At 41.0% G+C, this 17,152-nt stretch overlaps 1 protein-coding gene across 1 annotated transcript; it reads right to left on the bottom strand.

The window, feature by feature from the left end:
• Positions 1–8,670: 8,670 nt before the first annotated feature.
• LOC122002404 (cyanidin 3-O-rutinoside 5-O-glucosyltransferase-like) lies at positions 8,671–10,394 on the bottom strand. Its single transcript, XM_042557558.1, has one exon. The coding sequence runs from the start codon at positions 10,292–10,294 to the stop codon at positions 8,918–8,920; it is 1,377 nt and encodes a 458-aa protein (XP_042413492.1). The 5' UTR covers positions 10,295–10,394; the 3' UTR covers positions 8,671–8,917.
• Positions 10,395–17,152: the final 6,758 nt, after the last annotated feature.

The following is a 17,152-nucleotide window of genomic DNA, read 5'->3' on the forward strand; positions in this document are numbered from 1 at the left end:
TAAGTATCTAAGCCTTTGACTCCACTAATCTTGGAGGTGGTTGGTCTGATCACAGAGAAATTTTTCATCGGTCATCTGGGTAATATACATGGAGGTCCATCTTGACAGTCAGCATTCTCGAGTCCACTACCTATTAGGGAGAAAATATTCTATAATACATCACAGTTGAATTTAAACTTTAGATGCGCATAGGCTCATGGCACCCTGGGGATAACTCTTTGCTTCTATTGCCATATAGCAAGGAGGTTCATCAAATTAGAGGATCTAACGTGCATAAGATTAGAGTACATTCTACATGTAGAGTACAAGGGCCAAAGAGACGAAGAAGAACGATTGCCATAATGATATGGCTAGCTCCATTGCCAGGTCTTTCAACTGAAAATTGAATGATAAAAGAATTACTTATGTTACTATCATAGCCCAATGAGCCTATATATACAAGTTAGTCTAAGGGATTTTAGTATACAATCATCAAGATGGACCCCTGCTTAGTTAAGATATTAATAATCTGAACATGTAGGTCACTCTTTCCTTTGGAGATATAACTACATGGACGAGAAGTGAGGAAGATGGAGCCACAAACCCTGAGGGGAAAACAACACGGCTACTGCTTCTAACATCCACGTCCGGATGCTATCTGCCTCACAGGCTGTCTGCCTCCTGTGAGGTTGACTGTTGAGGGTGAGCTGCATCACTGCATCATACAGAGAGATGGTGTTTCATTTGAAAAGAAAGACGGCGAGTAACATGGACGATCGAGTTGGTAAAGCAACCAACGAAAGTCTCTAACTTGAGCTTGATGATCACGGAACTCCCCAAAACCCAAATTCAATCGTGTCGTTTTCAACATTAAAAGTAGTGTTTTGTTTCCCGTCACTCCCACTCAGTGCTCCGTCGGCCAATAATATGCACTAGCAGACAAAGAACCTTGGACGAGATTATGAAAATATCACTTCTTTTTATCCATTTTTTTTAAAAAAAATCAAATTAAAAATTTAAATTTATGTATTAAAAAATATGATTGAGTTCGAGTTGAGCTCCAACTTTTTATAAATAATTATATACGTTATGAATTGACTTCATGAAAAAATTTAAAATATAGTGTAACATATTTAATCGGCATTACTATCCTAATCAAACAATGTACTAGTTCCTTGGCATTATCCTACAAATAATAAATTTCTTCTTATCCCCTGGAGTAATTATTACACATTTGTTCAGCCTATATAAAGGACAAAAGCCAAAAATTATTGGAGTTCAAACGACTGTGTCGCTGGGCTGCCTAACCTCGGTTTTCCAAATTTATCTAATGGACGATTCTTGGACGGATTAACCCGATCGTATAAAAGTTAATATTTAGATTACTGAAAAACAAAAATTATTACTCTCTCTCTCAAATCAAAACCAAGCATCTTCTTCTCTAAACTTGTTTACTCGTGTACATCCCCACATGGTGCAGCGGCAAAAACATTCAGTAAACTTCTAAGCACAAACAGTTCAAATCCAACTACGATGTTTTGTATTACATTTTCCACCAGTGAATGAAAAATTTTAAAACTTGGCTGCTAGGCATGATTGATCATTCGTTTTGTGCTTCTGGATTTATCCGATGGCGAACCAAGAGGAAGGCCATCTCCATATCGTTCTAACCATAGATCTTCAAGTAGAAATGTCTTTTATGCCTCAAATCCTTTGGCCAATGGTCTCTAACCCAATTTCGTTTATTCAGTTGCCGATTGTCTACTCATCAACATCCACCTTCATAGAACTACAAAATGGAAACAAATACAGAACAAAAAAAACTTATTTCGTCAATCTCTACTGGAGCAAATCAAGTCTCCTCCTCTCTCCAATTATATACTTGATGCGATAGAAATCTACCGCTAAGGTAGGATGTTGAACTGGAAGACAATAAGATGAAAGCTGGATGATGTGGATGTGGGATGAAGTGGAGATCGTTAGGCCCCAACAACAGACGTTCAACCTGCACACACTAGAAAGAGCATCAAAGATGCCCAAGTTGTCTGGCAAAATCCTTCCCATGTTTAAATCACGTACGAGTGGAAATAGAAAAAAGAAAAAAGAAAAACATGCAAAAGACAGTCACAGAGTATGTAAGAATGTGAACTTTTTGTCCATATATACTTGTGTTTTTTTTAATCGGCGTCAAATATCCCGCTTATGTCGATAAATTTTATACTAACTGATTCGGTTCTACGAAAATTTTTCACCTACCACTAAGATGAATTAGAAAACGTTTGCAATGGATGATCTATCAATTTAGCATTCTTAGAATAAGCATATATTAAAAAAAATTCATCCGTTAATTTATAAAAATTAAAACTCGATTTTTACCTGTCTGAAAAATTAAAAAGGCAACCTTATTACTCAGACTGATATATATATCTAAGTAATTATAGGGGAAGGTAGTTGAGAAACCATGCCTATATAATCCATAATTGCAAGGGACCGTGTCTAGAAATGTACTAGATTTATAAATGACAAATTACATAGGAGGCCATCGTTTGATACGGCTCACAAATTTAATGGGAGGTCATTCCACGACAAAAAGATTGGCCCGTCTTGCATCTTCTTCGCCAGCTCACATCTCCGTAACATTGAATGTCGTTGCCAGCTTCATACAGGAGACGGCGCCCCCACTTGGTGAAATGGATATATCTCTTAAATATAAAATTTTAATAATTTAAATTTAATAATTCATGAAATATAAATATGAAAGAAAATACCGGAATTGACCGATCAGATTTGGGAAATTCTCAAATCACGTGGCAAAAAAAAAGTACTTCGCTCGTCCCAGCGCCTCCATCAACTTGTCCCTAGACTAACATGGAGGAGATAAATCACGGATGACTAATGATGGTAAATGGTTAAGATATGGAGAAGATTATACTCGATCACACCGAATTTCGATCCCAAGATCTTATGTGACAATACCTCATACCATCCATTGAGAAGGGCTGAAGGACAAATTAATTTGAAGTTCCTTTCCATTTTACTTTTCCATATTCCTCCTCCCTGATTTTTTTTCTCTTTCCTCTGCTTTTACATGTTTCTCTGATTAATTTTTCTCAGTTCTTTCTGGTATACATGTATGCATTTAATACTAACTGTGATATTAATTTTTAAAAACTAACATTGCAACTTAATTACATTAGCACTGGGATGATAATGAATTCTAAAAACTAGCATCTCTATAGTGGGAAGACTAAGATCAACTTGGTCCTTATCTGCTTACAGATCAGGCCTAACATGATCTTGATGTTTACGAGATCATGTCCAAGCATTCTAACTGAAAGTTAACATAATATTAAAATACCTCTGGGGAGGTAGAAATAAGTAATGGAGAACATCTTCCGACTCCTTATAACATCAAAAATTCACAGGATTTGAAATGAGTGCAATCTAAGCTCTTTAGATCGGTCAGTCGGTTTGGTTAAAACTCATTAATAGACTTAAGTTATTTGAATTTCTATAAATTTACACTCATTCGGTAGAGTTGAGTTAGAGAATGTAGATATGATGTCAAACCTTAATTCTGATCAAGAAAGATTGTGAGTTTGGTGTGAGAAGACTAGGACCACTTAAGGTCTGATATAAGAGTAGATTAGGCACAACTTGGTCTTAGTTTCTAGGAGACCAAGCCTTGGGCTTGGTCTAGTCTAAGATCAAGTTTAAAGTGTGCTTGTTCTTTCATAGACGAAGATCAAGTTGTACTTGATCTACTCTTAGATCAAACCCAAAGTGGTCTTAGTCTCCTCACACTGGGCCTACATTTTTTCTAGATCAGAATCAATGTTTGACATCATACTATCTTCTCTCACTCAACCCTATTGAATGAGTGCAAGTTTATAGAAATCCAAATAACCTAGGTCTATTAATAAATTTTGATCAAAATTCACTGATTGACCTAAAAAGCTAAAATTATATCAATTTCAGGTCCTATGGATTTTTGAGGTTGTAAAGAGTCCAAAAGTGCTCTCCATTACTTATTTCTGGCTCCCCAAAGGTGCTCTAGTATTATATTAACTTTTAGCTAGAACACTTGAATCTTAGAGATAAAGACCATGTTAGGCTTGATCTGAAAGCAGACCAGGACTCCCCACCACCATAGTGTTGGTTTTAAGAAACGAGCATCACATTAATTGTTGCATGCATATAAACAAAATAGAGAGGAAAAAGAAACAACAAATTATCAAACGACGTAGATGAACTTTCAGAATACCGAAATAATGTATCTAAGTTTTAAAATTATCAAATCACGTGCCTCATACTCATTTTGCCCCTCTACATTTACCCCAATCAATTGCTATAGTTAGCAATTGATTCGGGATATTGTTTATCAGCACAGTAAAGTCCTTAGTCGATTGCTACACTGTAGTAATCGATTAAAAAAAATCTATTTTGTCTTCAAAAAATCACTATTCTCAATATAGTGTGTCAAATTCATGTTTGAGGGCATGAATATAATTAGGAGAAATAGACGAACACATAGGACTTAGGTTGATGTCATTCCGAACTCTTTAGGTCCATTAGTTGTTTTCGACCGAAAACGGTTAATAAACCTAGAGAGCTCGAAATGACATGAACTCAGATCCTATGTGTTTTTCTATTTCTTCTAATTATATCTATGCCCTCAAACATTAATTTGATATACTATATTTCAAGTAGTGATTTTTTTTTAATATGAATGTATTTTAAAAATTTAATTTGTGTTTAAAAAACTATTGCTCTCAATATAGTGTGTCAAATCTTATTTGTGTTCAAAAAAATCACTACTCACATCATATCTACCTTCTCTCACTTAACACTACCAAATAAGTGCAAGTTTACAGAAATCCAAATAACCTAAGTCTATCAGTAGATTTTGGTTAAAACTCACTAATCCAAATAGCCTAAATTGATCAAAACTCACTAACGATCTAAAGAGTTCAGACTGAACTCATTTTAAGTCCTATGGTTTCTAAGGTTGGAAGGAGTCCAAAGTTGTCCTTCATTACTTATTTCGGACTCTCCAAATGTGCTTCAGTATTATGTTAAATTTCAGCTATAACTCTTGGGTTTGCTCTCCTAGCAACCAAGACTACGTTGGACCAAATCTTAGAGCAGACTAGGACTCTCCACTATAGCAGTGTTAGTTTTTAGAAACCAGCACCGTAGTGATTGTTCCATGCACACATGCAAAGGAAAGAGAAAAAAGAAACGACAAATTACCAAACCACGTAAATGAAGTTTCAGAATACCCAAATCATGTACCCAAGTTTCAAAATCATCAAATTATGTACCTCATACCTACTTTGTCCCTCCGCATTTACCACAGTGTAGCAATCAATTTAGGATATGGTTCATCAATAGAGTAAGGTCCCTAATCGATTGTTACACTGTAGTAATCGATTAAAAAAATCTATTTTGAATTTTAAAAAAATATTATTCTCAATATGATGTGTCAAATTGATATTTGAGGATATGTATATAATCATGAAAACTAGATGAACACATAGGATCTGGTTTCATATCATTTCAAGCTCTTTAGGTCTATCAGCTGATTTCATAAAACTAGGTCATATATGTTTATCTAGTTTTGTTGATTATATACATGTCATCAAATATCAATTTGACATATTATATTGAAAGTAGTGATTTTTGAATATGATTATGTTCAAAAAATTTGATTCATGTTTAAAAAATCATTGTTCTCAATATAGTGTGTAAAATTGATATATGAGGATATAAATATAATCAGGAGAATTAGATGAACATATAGAACTTGATTTTATGCTATTCTGAACTCTTTAGCTCTTAGTCGATTTTAATCAATTTCGGCCAAAACTAGCTGATAGATCTAGAAAATTCGGAATGACATGAAATCAAGTCTTACGTGTTTGTCTAGTTCTTCTAATTATATACATGTCCTAAAATATCAATTTGACATAATATATTAAGAGCAGTGATTTTTTTAACATGAATATATTCAAAAAAATCGATTTGTGTTTAAAAAAAACTATGCTCAACATACCATATCAAATCATATTTGAGGATACGAATATAATCAAAAGAACTATGCAAGTACATAGAACCTAAATCCATGTTATTCCAGATTCTATAGATCTATTAACTAATTTTGACCAAAATTGACTTCTAAATTTGGAGAACTACATGAAAGCATGACGTATGTATTGGTCGAATTCTCTTATTATATTCATCCTCTTAAATATCAATTTAACACTATATTGAGAGCACTATTTTTCTAAATAGAAAATATTTTTTTTAATTGATTACTATAAATGTAGCAATTGATTAGGGATTTTACTGTATTGATGAATAGTATCTTGAATTGATTGTTATAATGTAACAATATTGATTTAAATATAAAGGAAATAAATATGAAATATGTAATTTGATAATTTTAAAAGTTATTTAGGTGATTTAAATATTTTGAAACTTCACGTAGGATAATTTATCAAAAAAGAAAATTTTGATGGGATGAAAAATCATCTTTGACATGAAAACAGAATGGAAAAATCATCTTAAATTAGTGCGATTCTAATCATTCTCAAAATATAATACAATACATGATTTAAGAATTTTTCTTAATTTACACTCTTCGGGTCGATTCTTTTCTAATAAAAACTGATTATATTCATGAAAGTTGTTGACTGTCAATTCATGCTCTGTTTATTTGTTTGTTTAGGAAAGTGGAAAATAAAATTATGAAAAATTATCTGTAGTGAAAAAATTTTCATCATTTATTTAATTAAAATTTAAAAAAAAAAAGAAAAATATAATCTTTCAGATAGTTTTGAAAATTTTCATTTATAAAATTACATCAGATGTATTAAAAAATAACCCATATGTCCTTTATAATAATTTTTTTAACTCATAAAATTATATTAGATACTTAAAAAACAGTGACGTAATTAAAATTAAAAAATTATATCGTAGGTATTTATCTTCCTCAATTAAAATAAATAAATATGTAAAAAAAATTATTTTCTATTCTCCCCCTAAATTTATTAGTAACTTTACAAATAAACAAAGCACGAAGGACGGAATGGATTGTTCGGGTCATTCCTGACATGACAAAAAATGACTACATTCATCCTAAGTTCTCCGCAGGGCCGTCTCAACGATTCATAAGGCCCTAGGCAGAAATTTTTTTCTAAGACCTTAATTTTTTTTAAAAAATAAATAATATTTTTAAAAAATAGATTTTTTTTTATAAATTATTATTAGAGACATTTAATTTAATTAGTAAAATTTTAAAAAATAATTTATACATTTCAAAAAAAAATATTTTCACAATTGAAAATAGTGACCAATTAGGTCACTTACCAATATCTTTATTTTACGTCAAAGTTTGCTTTTTTATTTCTAAAATTTTAAAATTGAAAATTCTTTTATGCTAAATTTTGAAGCATAATTTATTAAAAAAATAATATATTTATCTAATCAATATTTTAAAATTAAATAAGTAAAGTTAAATTTCATCAACAACATGTAAGGGTGTAATCGAGTCGAGTCGAACTCTTAAATGTTTGAGTTTGACTCGCTTATAATCGAGTCGAGCTCGAGCTTTATTTAACGAATATATTCATGGCTTACGAGCTTATTCAAACTTTTATCGAGCGTAAACGAGCTTAATAAATATAAATTATAAATTTAAATATTCATTAAAACTAAATTATATATTTTAAAAAAATTATAATATTCTTGTTAAAATTTATAATTCTATTCTAATAAATAAATTTAATATATTTGTCTATGTTTTTCATAAGTAGAGTGTAAAATCTATAAATTCAATATCAAAACTATTATTTTTTTATTTAAAAATTGATTCATGAACTTAACGAACATGTTCACGAGCTAACGAGCCGAATATTGTGAAGCTTGAGCTTGATTTGTTTATCTTAACGAGCCCAATTAAACGAACTCAAACGAACTTTTATCGAATCGAACTTCGAATAGCTCATGAGCGACTTGTCTCATTTACACCCCTAACAACATGTTAAAAATACTAATTAATTTGGTAAAAAATAAGTTATAATAATACTAATAATATACATTTTAATTATTATTTAAAATTTTTTATCAATCAATTTTAATTTTGATAAAGAAAAATCTTAATGCATCAGTAAAATTATTGTTATGTATTATGTATAATAGATTCTTCTTTGAGATTTTACATTATTAAATTTTAATTTATTAATAAACTTAATTTTTATCAGTAAATAAATTTTTTATTAATAACAAAATCATAAAAAGTAACGACCCAATCTAACTTTAAAAGTAAAAAACTTAAATTATCAATCAAATCTAAATTTAATAAGTAAAAAATAAAAAACTACCAAATTTAACTTTAATTTATCAAAGATAATAACTAACTAGATTAGTAAAAACAAAATTAAATTACAGATGAAAATAAATCTCGATTAAAATTAATTTTAACTATAATTTTAAATATTACTATCCAAACTTATATATTTCTAAAATTAATATATATATATATATACTTAATAGGTGGGCCCCAATATAATAGGAGCCCTAAGCATAGACCTTAGTGGCCTATACCTTGAGCCGGCCTTGGTTCTCTGACAGTTCGTCCTAAAGATCAACATAAAAAAAAATAAATCATAACGACTAAAAAAAAAAAAATAACGACTGGAGTGAGGTGTATACGAATTACAAGAATTTACACCTTGTCAACTTGGAAAATCAACCCACCTTATGTGTCTCAGCTAGCCCGTTATGGCTAAAACAGCTCGTCATACCATACGGGTAGATTTTTTTATCCAGGTTCCGTAAATACGTTAGATTGAGCAGCTTCATGGAAAATACAGAAATATTCTCAATTATTATTTTTTTTCAGAGAGAGATGGAGCAGATAATTCTTATTTCAACATCAGTTGACTCGAACTTCTGCCATCTCCTCCACGAATGCCCTCAGATTGCGATCCGACGACCCACCTTCCGCCACGGCCTCCCTCGCCCGATCCTTCCACATCTCCGCCCTCCGCCTAATCTCCGCCGCTTTCTCCCCTTCCCCCATCACACTCTCCACGCACCTCGCCAACTCCGCCGCCTCCACCACGCCCTCCGAGTCCGTTTCAGCCCTCACGCCCGTTCCCCACACCTCCAGCAACTTCGCGTTCGTCGGTTGCTCCGCAAGCTGCGGCACGCTCACCACAGGCACGCCGCACGCCAGGCTTTCCGACGTAGAGTTCCACCCGCAGTGCGTCACGAAACAACCCACCGCCGCGTGCGACAGCACCCGCACCTGCGCGCACCACTCCACCACCATCCCCTTCTCCTCCGCCGCCGTTTCCTCCCTCACCAGGCCTTTCACCTCCTCTCCGTTGTCCTTCCGCACCACCCACAGATACGATCGCCCGGTCGCCCGCAGCCCCCGGGCGATCTCCTCCGCCTGCCGCTTCTTGAACGTAGTGAAGCTCCCGAACGACACGTACACCACCGAGCCCTCGGCCTTCGAATCCAGCCACTGCATGTACCTCTGTTCGTCCAGCTCGAACAGATTGGGTCCGTTAACGCTCATAACCGGCCCGATCGCCATCATCTTCAGATCCCGACCTCTGACTGCGAGCGCATCGGCTTCCAGTTCCTCGAACGTGTTCGCCAGCACTCTCGCCGTGGACGCCTCTCGATCCAGCACGTCGAAGTCCTCCTTGAACAATTTCCGGATCAAGGCCATCGGGTGTTCCATATCGGTGATGGTGAGGAAGGTGGGGAGGTCGCGGATCCTGAGCGGCAGCAGCCCGGGAAAGGTCACCGGAACCTGTGGATCGTCGTGGGAGCTCACGAATCGGTCATAGCCGTGGAAGTAGTGGTAGCAGAGGGCGAAGACGGTGGCGGACTGGATCCAATTGTAGACCGATGGGAGACCGTGATTGCGCGCAACGTCGGCGACCCAGGAGAGGAGGATCCCGTATATGACGCAAGTGACGGGCTGGCCGCGGGAATCCAGGGAGCGGAGGATGGCGGAGAGGGAGTCGGAGCCGACGGATCGGGTCCGGGCGAAGAAGTCCTTCCTATCTTTGTTTCTCTGGCCGTCGTCCTGGCCGTCAGAGAAGGGAATGAAGGAGATGGGCCCGTCATGGACTTCTTGGTCGGCGGAAGCTGGAAACATGCGTTGATGGCCGGCGACGGTGGTTGAAAAGGTGATCCTGGCGCCGGTGACGTGTGCGAGGCGGCGGGATAAGTTCAGGGCGGGGCTGACGTGGCTCTGGTAACCGTAGGTGACGACAAGGAAGTGGTGCTCCATTTTAGGAACGAGTGAGCTGATCGAGAATGATCAGTAGCAATTATTTATCGAGCACAGCTCGCCTGCTCGCCATTTCGTTCGCAGATGGTGGATTTTTTTTTTGGACGGATGTGATGATACGGCGTATTGTCATTAGTCCGGATGACGTTCTAGTCAAAGATAGGATTGTGACCTGATGGTCAAAATCAGGTATACACAAGATTCTAAAATTCGTTAGGTGCTAGTTGGACGGTAGATCAGCGCCTAGCGCCTAGGGCGTCTAGGCGGAGACTAGGTGTCGCTAGGCGGATTCTTCGGTATCCCTTGTTTCATGTGGACTGTGGACAATGTCATATGCAAATCTAAATGTTTTTTTAAATAATTTCATAACAATAAAGATCTAACTATGTATACTAAAATAAATACATACTTTCCAATATCAAAAAATGAAAAATTATAAAAGAAATAGTTAAACAATAGAACATGCAGTAAGTTATCATAATCATATAGTAAACAGTAGAACATTGGAAAATAATAGCAATAGTTCAATTCAAAATTACAATGCATTGTGAACTAGTAACCACTAAGCAAAATATAATTGTTAAATAATATAAATCATGTCTTAACAAAATGAATTCAAAATTACAGAACTAATAGACTCGTATTTATTCTGCTTCTTCTTCTCCATAATTTTCAATAACTTGTTCTTCATCGGACACAAATTCAATATCATTATTGTGATCCTCGTCTTTTTCTTCGGATTCAAAATCATCTTCATGAAGTTCTCTCACTTTAGAACTTCTTCGGGGTTGTAGATTTTCATCTGCTCCACTTGCTTCATCAACCATTTACCAAGTGAGCCCGGAACCTAGTTCAACTTCATCATCTTCCCCACCATCCACAATCCAACCTTGTGCATTTGAAGCATCTTTTGCAAGAAGGACATCAATATTTCTTTCTTTTTCTCTTTTTTGTTTGTTCAACAATCTAGCATTAAATTTGACAAATACTAGATTGTTCAACCTGTTGGCATCCAACATATTTCTTTTCTTTGTATGAATCTAAAAAAAACAGACAAAGTAAATACTACAGTTAGTACCTGAATATAAAGTATAGACGTTAAAAATTATAACTAATTTAATTAAAGAGTAGACTGAAAGTTTAAAACTTACTCTTTCAAATGTACTCCAATTTCTTTCACACCCAGATGAACTTGTAGTTAATGAAAGTATCCTCAATGTCACCCTTAGCAAGTTAGGTGTGTGAGCACCGTATGTACTCCACCATGCACATGGATCAAATGTATCATCATTTTTTTCACATGCTTTTGCTGCCAATGTTTTTCCAAATAACCCAGTCTTATTTCTATATTTTGGAAATTCCTTGTTAATAATTGTATCTTGTAGATCTAACTCATTGGCATGCAAAGTTTCCATGCATTCAAAAATCCCCATCGCGACTGATCCGGCGGTTAGAACAGGGGACCCCCATTCTGAGGGGTCAATGCCACGCGGAAGTCAAAAGGCCAGGTGGTCGACCGGAGAAGGATGACCCGAGCTCCCGGCCGGCCGACCGGTGAATAGTCGATGGCAAAAGTCGCCCCGACAGAAGTCGGGGTTCCGACGCTCGATTGAACAGTAACGAAGGGCCGAGCGGACGTCATGATCGTCCGAAGGCAATATAACATACTGCTAGTAGTCCTTACATAACATCTTACCGAAGATCTCCCCAGCATGCCGATGGAGAGAGAAGGCCGGACGTGAAGTAAGTGCCAGCCGGACGGACGCCTCGTCCCGCCGGCCGGATGGACGCCCCGTCCCGCCGGCCGGATGGACGCCCCGTCCCGCCGGCCGGATGGACGCCCCGTCCCGCCGGCCGGATGGACGTCCCGTCCCGCCGACCGGACGGACGCCTCGGCCTGTGGTCGGTAAAGAAGGACGAACATCTTATGACAGTTGTCAAGTCCTATGGCTAGGCCATACTCCAAGTCTGACAACGAGGTGTTCTGTTGTCCCATCGAAGACATGCTTGGACTGTAGCAGTATGGCGTCAGGTAAGCTTTCTGACAGACACATACCGAGGTATGGGCTACGGACATTTATGCGCCTCGGTGGACGTGTAGGAGCTCTTTCACCGCTCTATATAAAGAGCCTTATACTTCGCCGGAGGTACGCGTTAGACACCTTTGGAGCCACTTTTTTCACTACTTGCTTACCTGACTTGAGCGTCGGAGGGTCGATGCCGGGAACCCCTTCCCGGCCCGACTTCTGTGCAGGTTCGCCGGAGGTTCGTGCAACCAGTCGAAGATCCACGTCGGTAGGGGGCGCCACGTGCTCGGTCCGTTGATTCGGCGATTGGACGGATCAATTGGGCGTATGCGTGGGAACGCCTCCGCATCCGAGCGGAAACAATGGACGAGGGGACGACAACACACGGTGACGCTTTCCACGGAGGAACTCGGCGCTATGATCGAGTTAAGGGGCGCCAAGCTTGTGGAGCAAAAGCGAGCAGCGGTAAAGCGGCTAGAGCGCAAACGCGTCGGTGGTCGGCGGAAGCACCACCCGCCACCGTTGCATTTCATGGGCCTATTCCGCACCCGAGCCGCACCCACTCATAGAGATCGGGATCTTCTTCGGATGAAATGCCGAGACGAGATGACAGAAAAGGAAAAGCCCCTCGAGCGGACTCATCGCCCGAGCGGATTAATCGCCAATTTTCAGAGGCTATTCTACGAGACCCTCTACCCAAGCACTACGTGCCTCCGACGATCGGCGAGTACAATGGAACCACCGATCCGGATGATCATTTGGGCAAGTTTGACAACACGGCAACCCTGCATCAATACACAGATGGGGTGAAGTGTCGGGTTTTCCTCACCACCCTATCTGGATCAGCTCAACGTTGGTTTCGGAGGTTGCCGGACGGATCCATCACAAGCTTCAAGACTTCCGGACGGCTTTCCTCCATCACTTTGCAAGCAGTCGGCGCTATCAAAAAACCAGCGTTAGTCTGTTCGCCATCAAACAAGAAACCCGTGAATCGCTCCGAGCTTACATCCAGCGGTTCAACAAAGTGGCCATGGATATTCCAACGGCCATCTCGGAGACCATGATGAATGCCTTCACACAAGGCCTCGTGGATGGGGATTTCTTCTGATCGCTCATTCGGAAGCTTCCCCGAGACTACGACCACATGCTACACCGGACCAACTGCACATCATCGACGAGGGGACACGAAGCTGTGAAGACCTCCCGGAGAACGGTGCTCATCGGCCGCCAGAGACGGACCCAAGTCTTCCCCATTTCCGCCCGAGAGAGAGTCGCGCCGTCGCCAGAAGAAGAAATGGACGATGTTTTTCCTTCCCGAAATCACTAAGGTTGTCGAAGTCTTCCCTTAATTGCTCATCCCGTTCCCCGGAATGGTGGCCGACAGTCTCCCTCAGTCGACAGGCGACAGAGAACTCATGAAGCCGATCGGACTCAAGCCGACAGGCGACAACAACAGACTCCCGATCGGCATCGCTCTGCGAGGTTGGAGACTCGCCGAATGTCAAGAGAACGGTCTCGACCATCCGCTCGGGAAGAAGAAAATAGAAGTAATACTTCCCGAGGCGAGATCAACATTATTGCTGGCGGGCCGACCGGAGGAGATTCCAACCGAGCAAGGAAGGCGAGCGTCCGGTAGCTCCAGATCCATGCGGTCGGCTGCAGCCAGGAACGGGCGAACGGACCCGAAATCAGTTTTGGGCCGGGGGACTTGGAAGGAGTTGAAGTGCCCCACGACGACGCTCTGCTTATCAAAGCGGTAATAGCCAACTACACTATTCACCGCATTTTTATTGACACAGGAAGCTCGGTCAACATAATATTCAAAAAGGCGTTCGATCAACTACAAATTGACCGTGCCGAGCTGCTGCCTATGACAACCCCTCTACGGGTTTACGAGCAATGAAGTCCTGCCGGTCGGACAAATCCGTATGACTATTTCACTGGGAGAAGAGCCGCTCAGGAGGACGCGTACAGCAAACTTCGTCGTGGTCGACTCTCCCTCATCATACAACGTCATTTTAGGACGACCGGCGCTCAGCGAGTTCCGGGCAGCCGTCTCCACCTTCCACCAGAAGATCAAGTTCCCCGTCGAAGACAAAGTGGGAGAAGTATGGGGAGATCAACTGGCAGCTCGGCGATGCTACGTCGAAATGGTCCGAGCAGAAGCAAATTCCGCTCGGAAGTCGCCACGGATCGAGGTGAATGCTATAACTGAAAAGCCTCCCTCTTTAGTTTACGAAGAAAAAGAGGAAGTGCAAATACACCCGACCCGATCGGAGGCCACGACATTCATCGCGTCCGATCTAGAGGCAAATCAGAAAGAGGAGGTGATCCAATGCCTCCGAAGAAACCATGATGTCTTCGTCTGGTCCACACATGAGGTGCTCGGAATTTCACCAAGTATTGCGCAGCATAAGCTCCACGTCCGACCGGACGCTCGGCCAGTAAAGCAGAGAAAAAGAGATTTCAGCGCCGAGCAGAATGCCATCATCCGGGCGGAGGTGGAGAAGCTTCTGGAAGCCGGCCATATACGCGAGGTGCAGTTCCCGAGCTGGCTGGCGAACGTAGTATTAGTCTCCAAGCCGGGCAACAAGTGGAGAGTATGCATAGATTTTCGGGATCTCAACAAAGCTTGCCCGAAAGACTTTTATCCTCTGCCCCGGATAGATCAGCTAGTGGACTCTACGGCCGGCTGCGAATTAATATGTATGCTCGACGCTTACCAAGGCTATCATCAAGTGCCGCTCGCCCGTGAAGATCGAGAAAAAGTCAGCTTCGTGACGGCCGACGACACCTATTGCTATAATGTGATGCCGTTCGGATTGAAGAATCCGGGAGCCACATATCAGCGCTTGATGAATAAAGTATTCAGAGAGCAGATCAGGCGAAATCTGGAAGTGTACGTGGACGACATTCTCATCAAGTCCGTCCGAGCGGCCGATCTCTTCAAAGACATGGAGGAAACCTTCCGAACGCTACGCAAATATGGAGTCAAGCTAAATCCCTAGAAGTGCCTGTTCGGAGCAAAAGGAGGGCGCTTCTTAGGTTACATAGTGACCGAGCGGGGCATCGAAGCCAATCCCAGCAAGGTGAAAGCTCTACAAGACATGCCACCCCCAAGAAATTTGAGGGAAGTGCAGCGCTTGACCGGTCGGATAACTGCTCTGTCCAGATTCATCTCAAAAACCGCCGACCAGAGCCTTCCTTTTTTCAAAATCTTGCGCAAGGATACTAAGTTTCACTGGGACGAAAAATGTGATCGGGCGTTCGATGATTTGAAGGCATATCTGAACTCTCTCCCGGTATTAGCCAAGCCGACTGCGGGTGAGCAACTTTGTATTTACTTGTCTTCAACCGAGCGAGCAATCGGCTCGGCACTAGTGAGGGCGAGCGGAGAAGAGCCTGTGTATTTTCTTAGTCATATTTTAAAGATCGTCAATCTCGCTACTTGGGCTCGAAAAGCGGCTTCCCGTCCTCGCCGCCTCGGCATCCATACTTCTGGCGCATACCATCGTTGTCAAAACCAATAGCCGCCAGTGTATTCTGAATCCAAGCGTCGGCGGCTCATCAAATGGACGCGAGTTAAGTGAATTTGACATCCAATACCAGCCCCTCGGCAACCAAAGCGCAGTCCTTGGCGATTTTGTGTGCAAAGGCCTGAGCCGGAAGCTATGTGGAAAATATTTATGGACGGATCATCCACTCGGCTCGGGGCGTGATATTGCTCTCACCTCAAGAAGAAAGATGCACTTATCCGTCCGGATGGATTATAAAGCTACAAACAACGGCGGTATGAGGCCCTCATGGCCGACTGCCTGACGACATGTGGGTGCTTGGTCGGTAACTTCATTCGATTCATTGGTGCTTTCGGCTCTCGTACATTCGAAATCAGCGATGCTCGGCTCAAGCTCTGCTGAAGCCTTTGAGAAGCCTAAAGCCAATTTAGAAGTCATTGTCCAAAAGATACCTCGGAGCAGAAAATCAAGTGGCCGATGAGTTAGCCAAACTCATGAGCTCAATGCCGATCGCCATTCAGCAGCCAATTGAACAAGTATTGTTGGTGGCGCACGTCACCTTGACCTAAGTTTGCGCCAGCATGGAGGACACCCATCACGGAGTTTCTGCGCTCGGGCGCCACACCGTCCGATCAGAATGAAGCCCAGTTGCTAAGGAGGAGAGCCGGTCGGTTCACACTCATCGGCGATCAGCTTTACAAGAAGACTTTCTCACGCCCGCTGTTGAAATACTTGAGCTCGGAGGACTCGGCTTACATCCTCCAAGAAGTACATCAAGGATCATGCGGAGGACATCCGGGCGGACGATCGCTGGCTAAGAAGATCCTGTTGGCCGGGTACTTCTGGCCAACCTTACAAGCAGACGCCGCTCGGACCGTGTCGACGTGCCTTTCATGCCAGAAGTACCATAACTTCTACCACCGACCGGCAGAGGAAATGAAGGCATCAACAGTCTCATGTCCGTTCGATCAGTGGGGAATGGATATCGTTGGTCCATTTCCTATGGCGACCGGACAACGGAAATTTCTGCTAGTGGCGGTCGATTATTTTTCCAAGTGGGTGGAGGCCGAGCCGCTAGCTAGGATCACCGAACAGATGGTCAAAAAGTTCATATGACAGCACATCATCTGTCGGTTCGGCATCCCTCGCCGACTGATTTCTGACAACGGACGACAGTTCACCGGAAAGTTGCTCGAAGATTGGTGCCAAAGCTATGGCATCGAGCAACACTTCATGTCCGTAGCATACCCCCAAAGCAATGGTCAAGCTGAAGTAGCTAATCGGGAAATTCTTCGTATTCTGCGTGCTCGGCTCGA

This window comes from Zingiber officinale, chromosome 7A (assembly GCF_018446385.1).
Source record: "Zingiber officinale cultivar Zhangliang chromosome 7A, Zo_v1.1, whole genome shotgun sequence".
Classification (NCBI taxonomy): domain Eukaryota; kingdom Viridiplantae; phylum Streptophyta; class Magnoliopsida; order Zingiberales; family Zingiberaceae; genus Zingiber; species Zingiber officinale.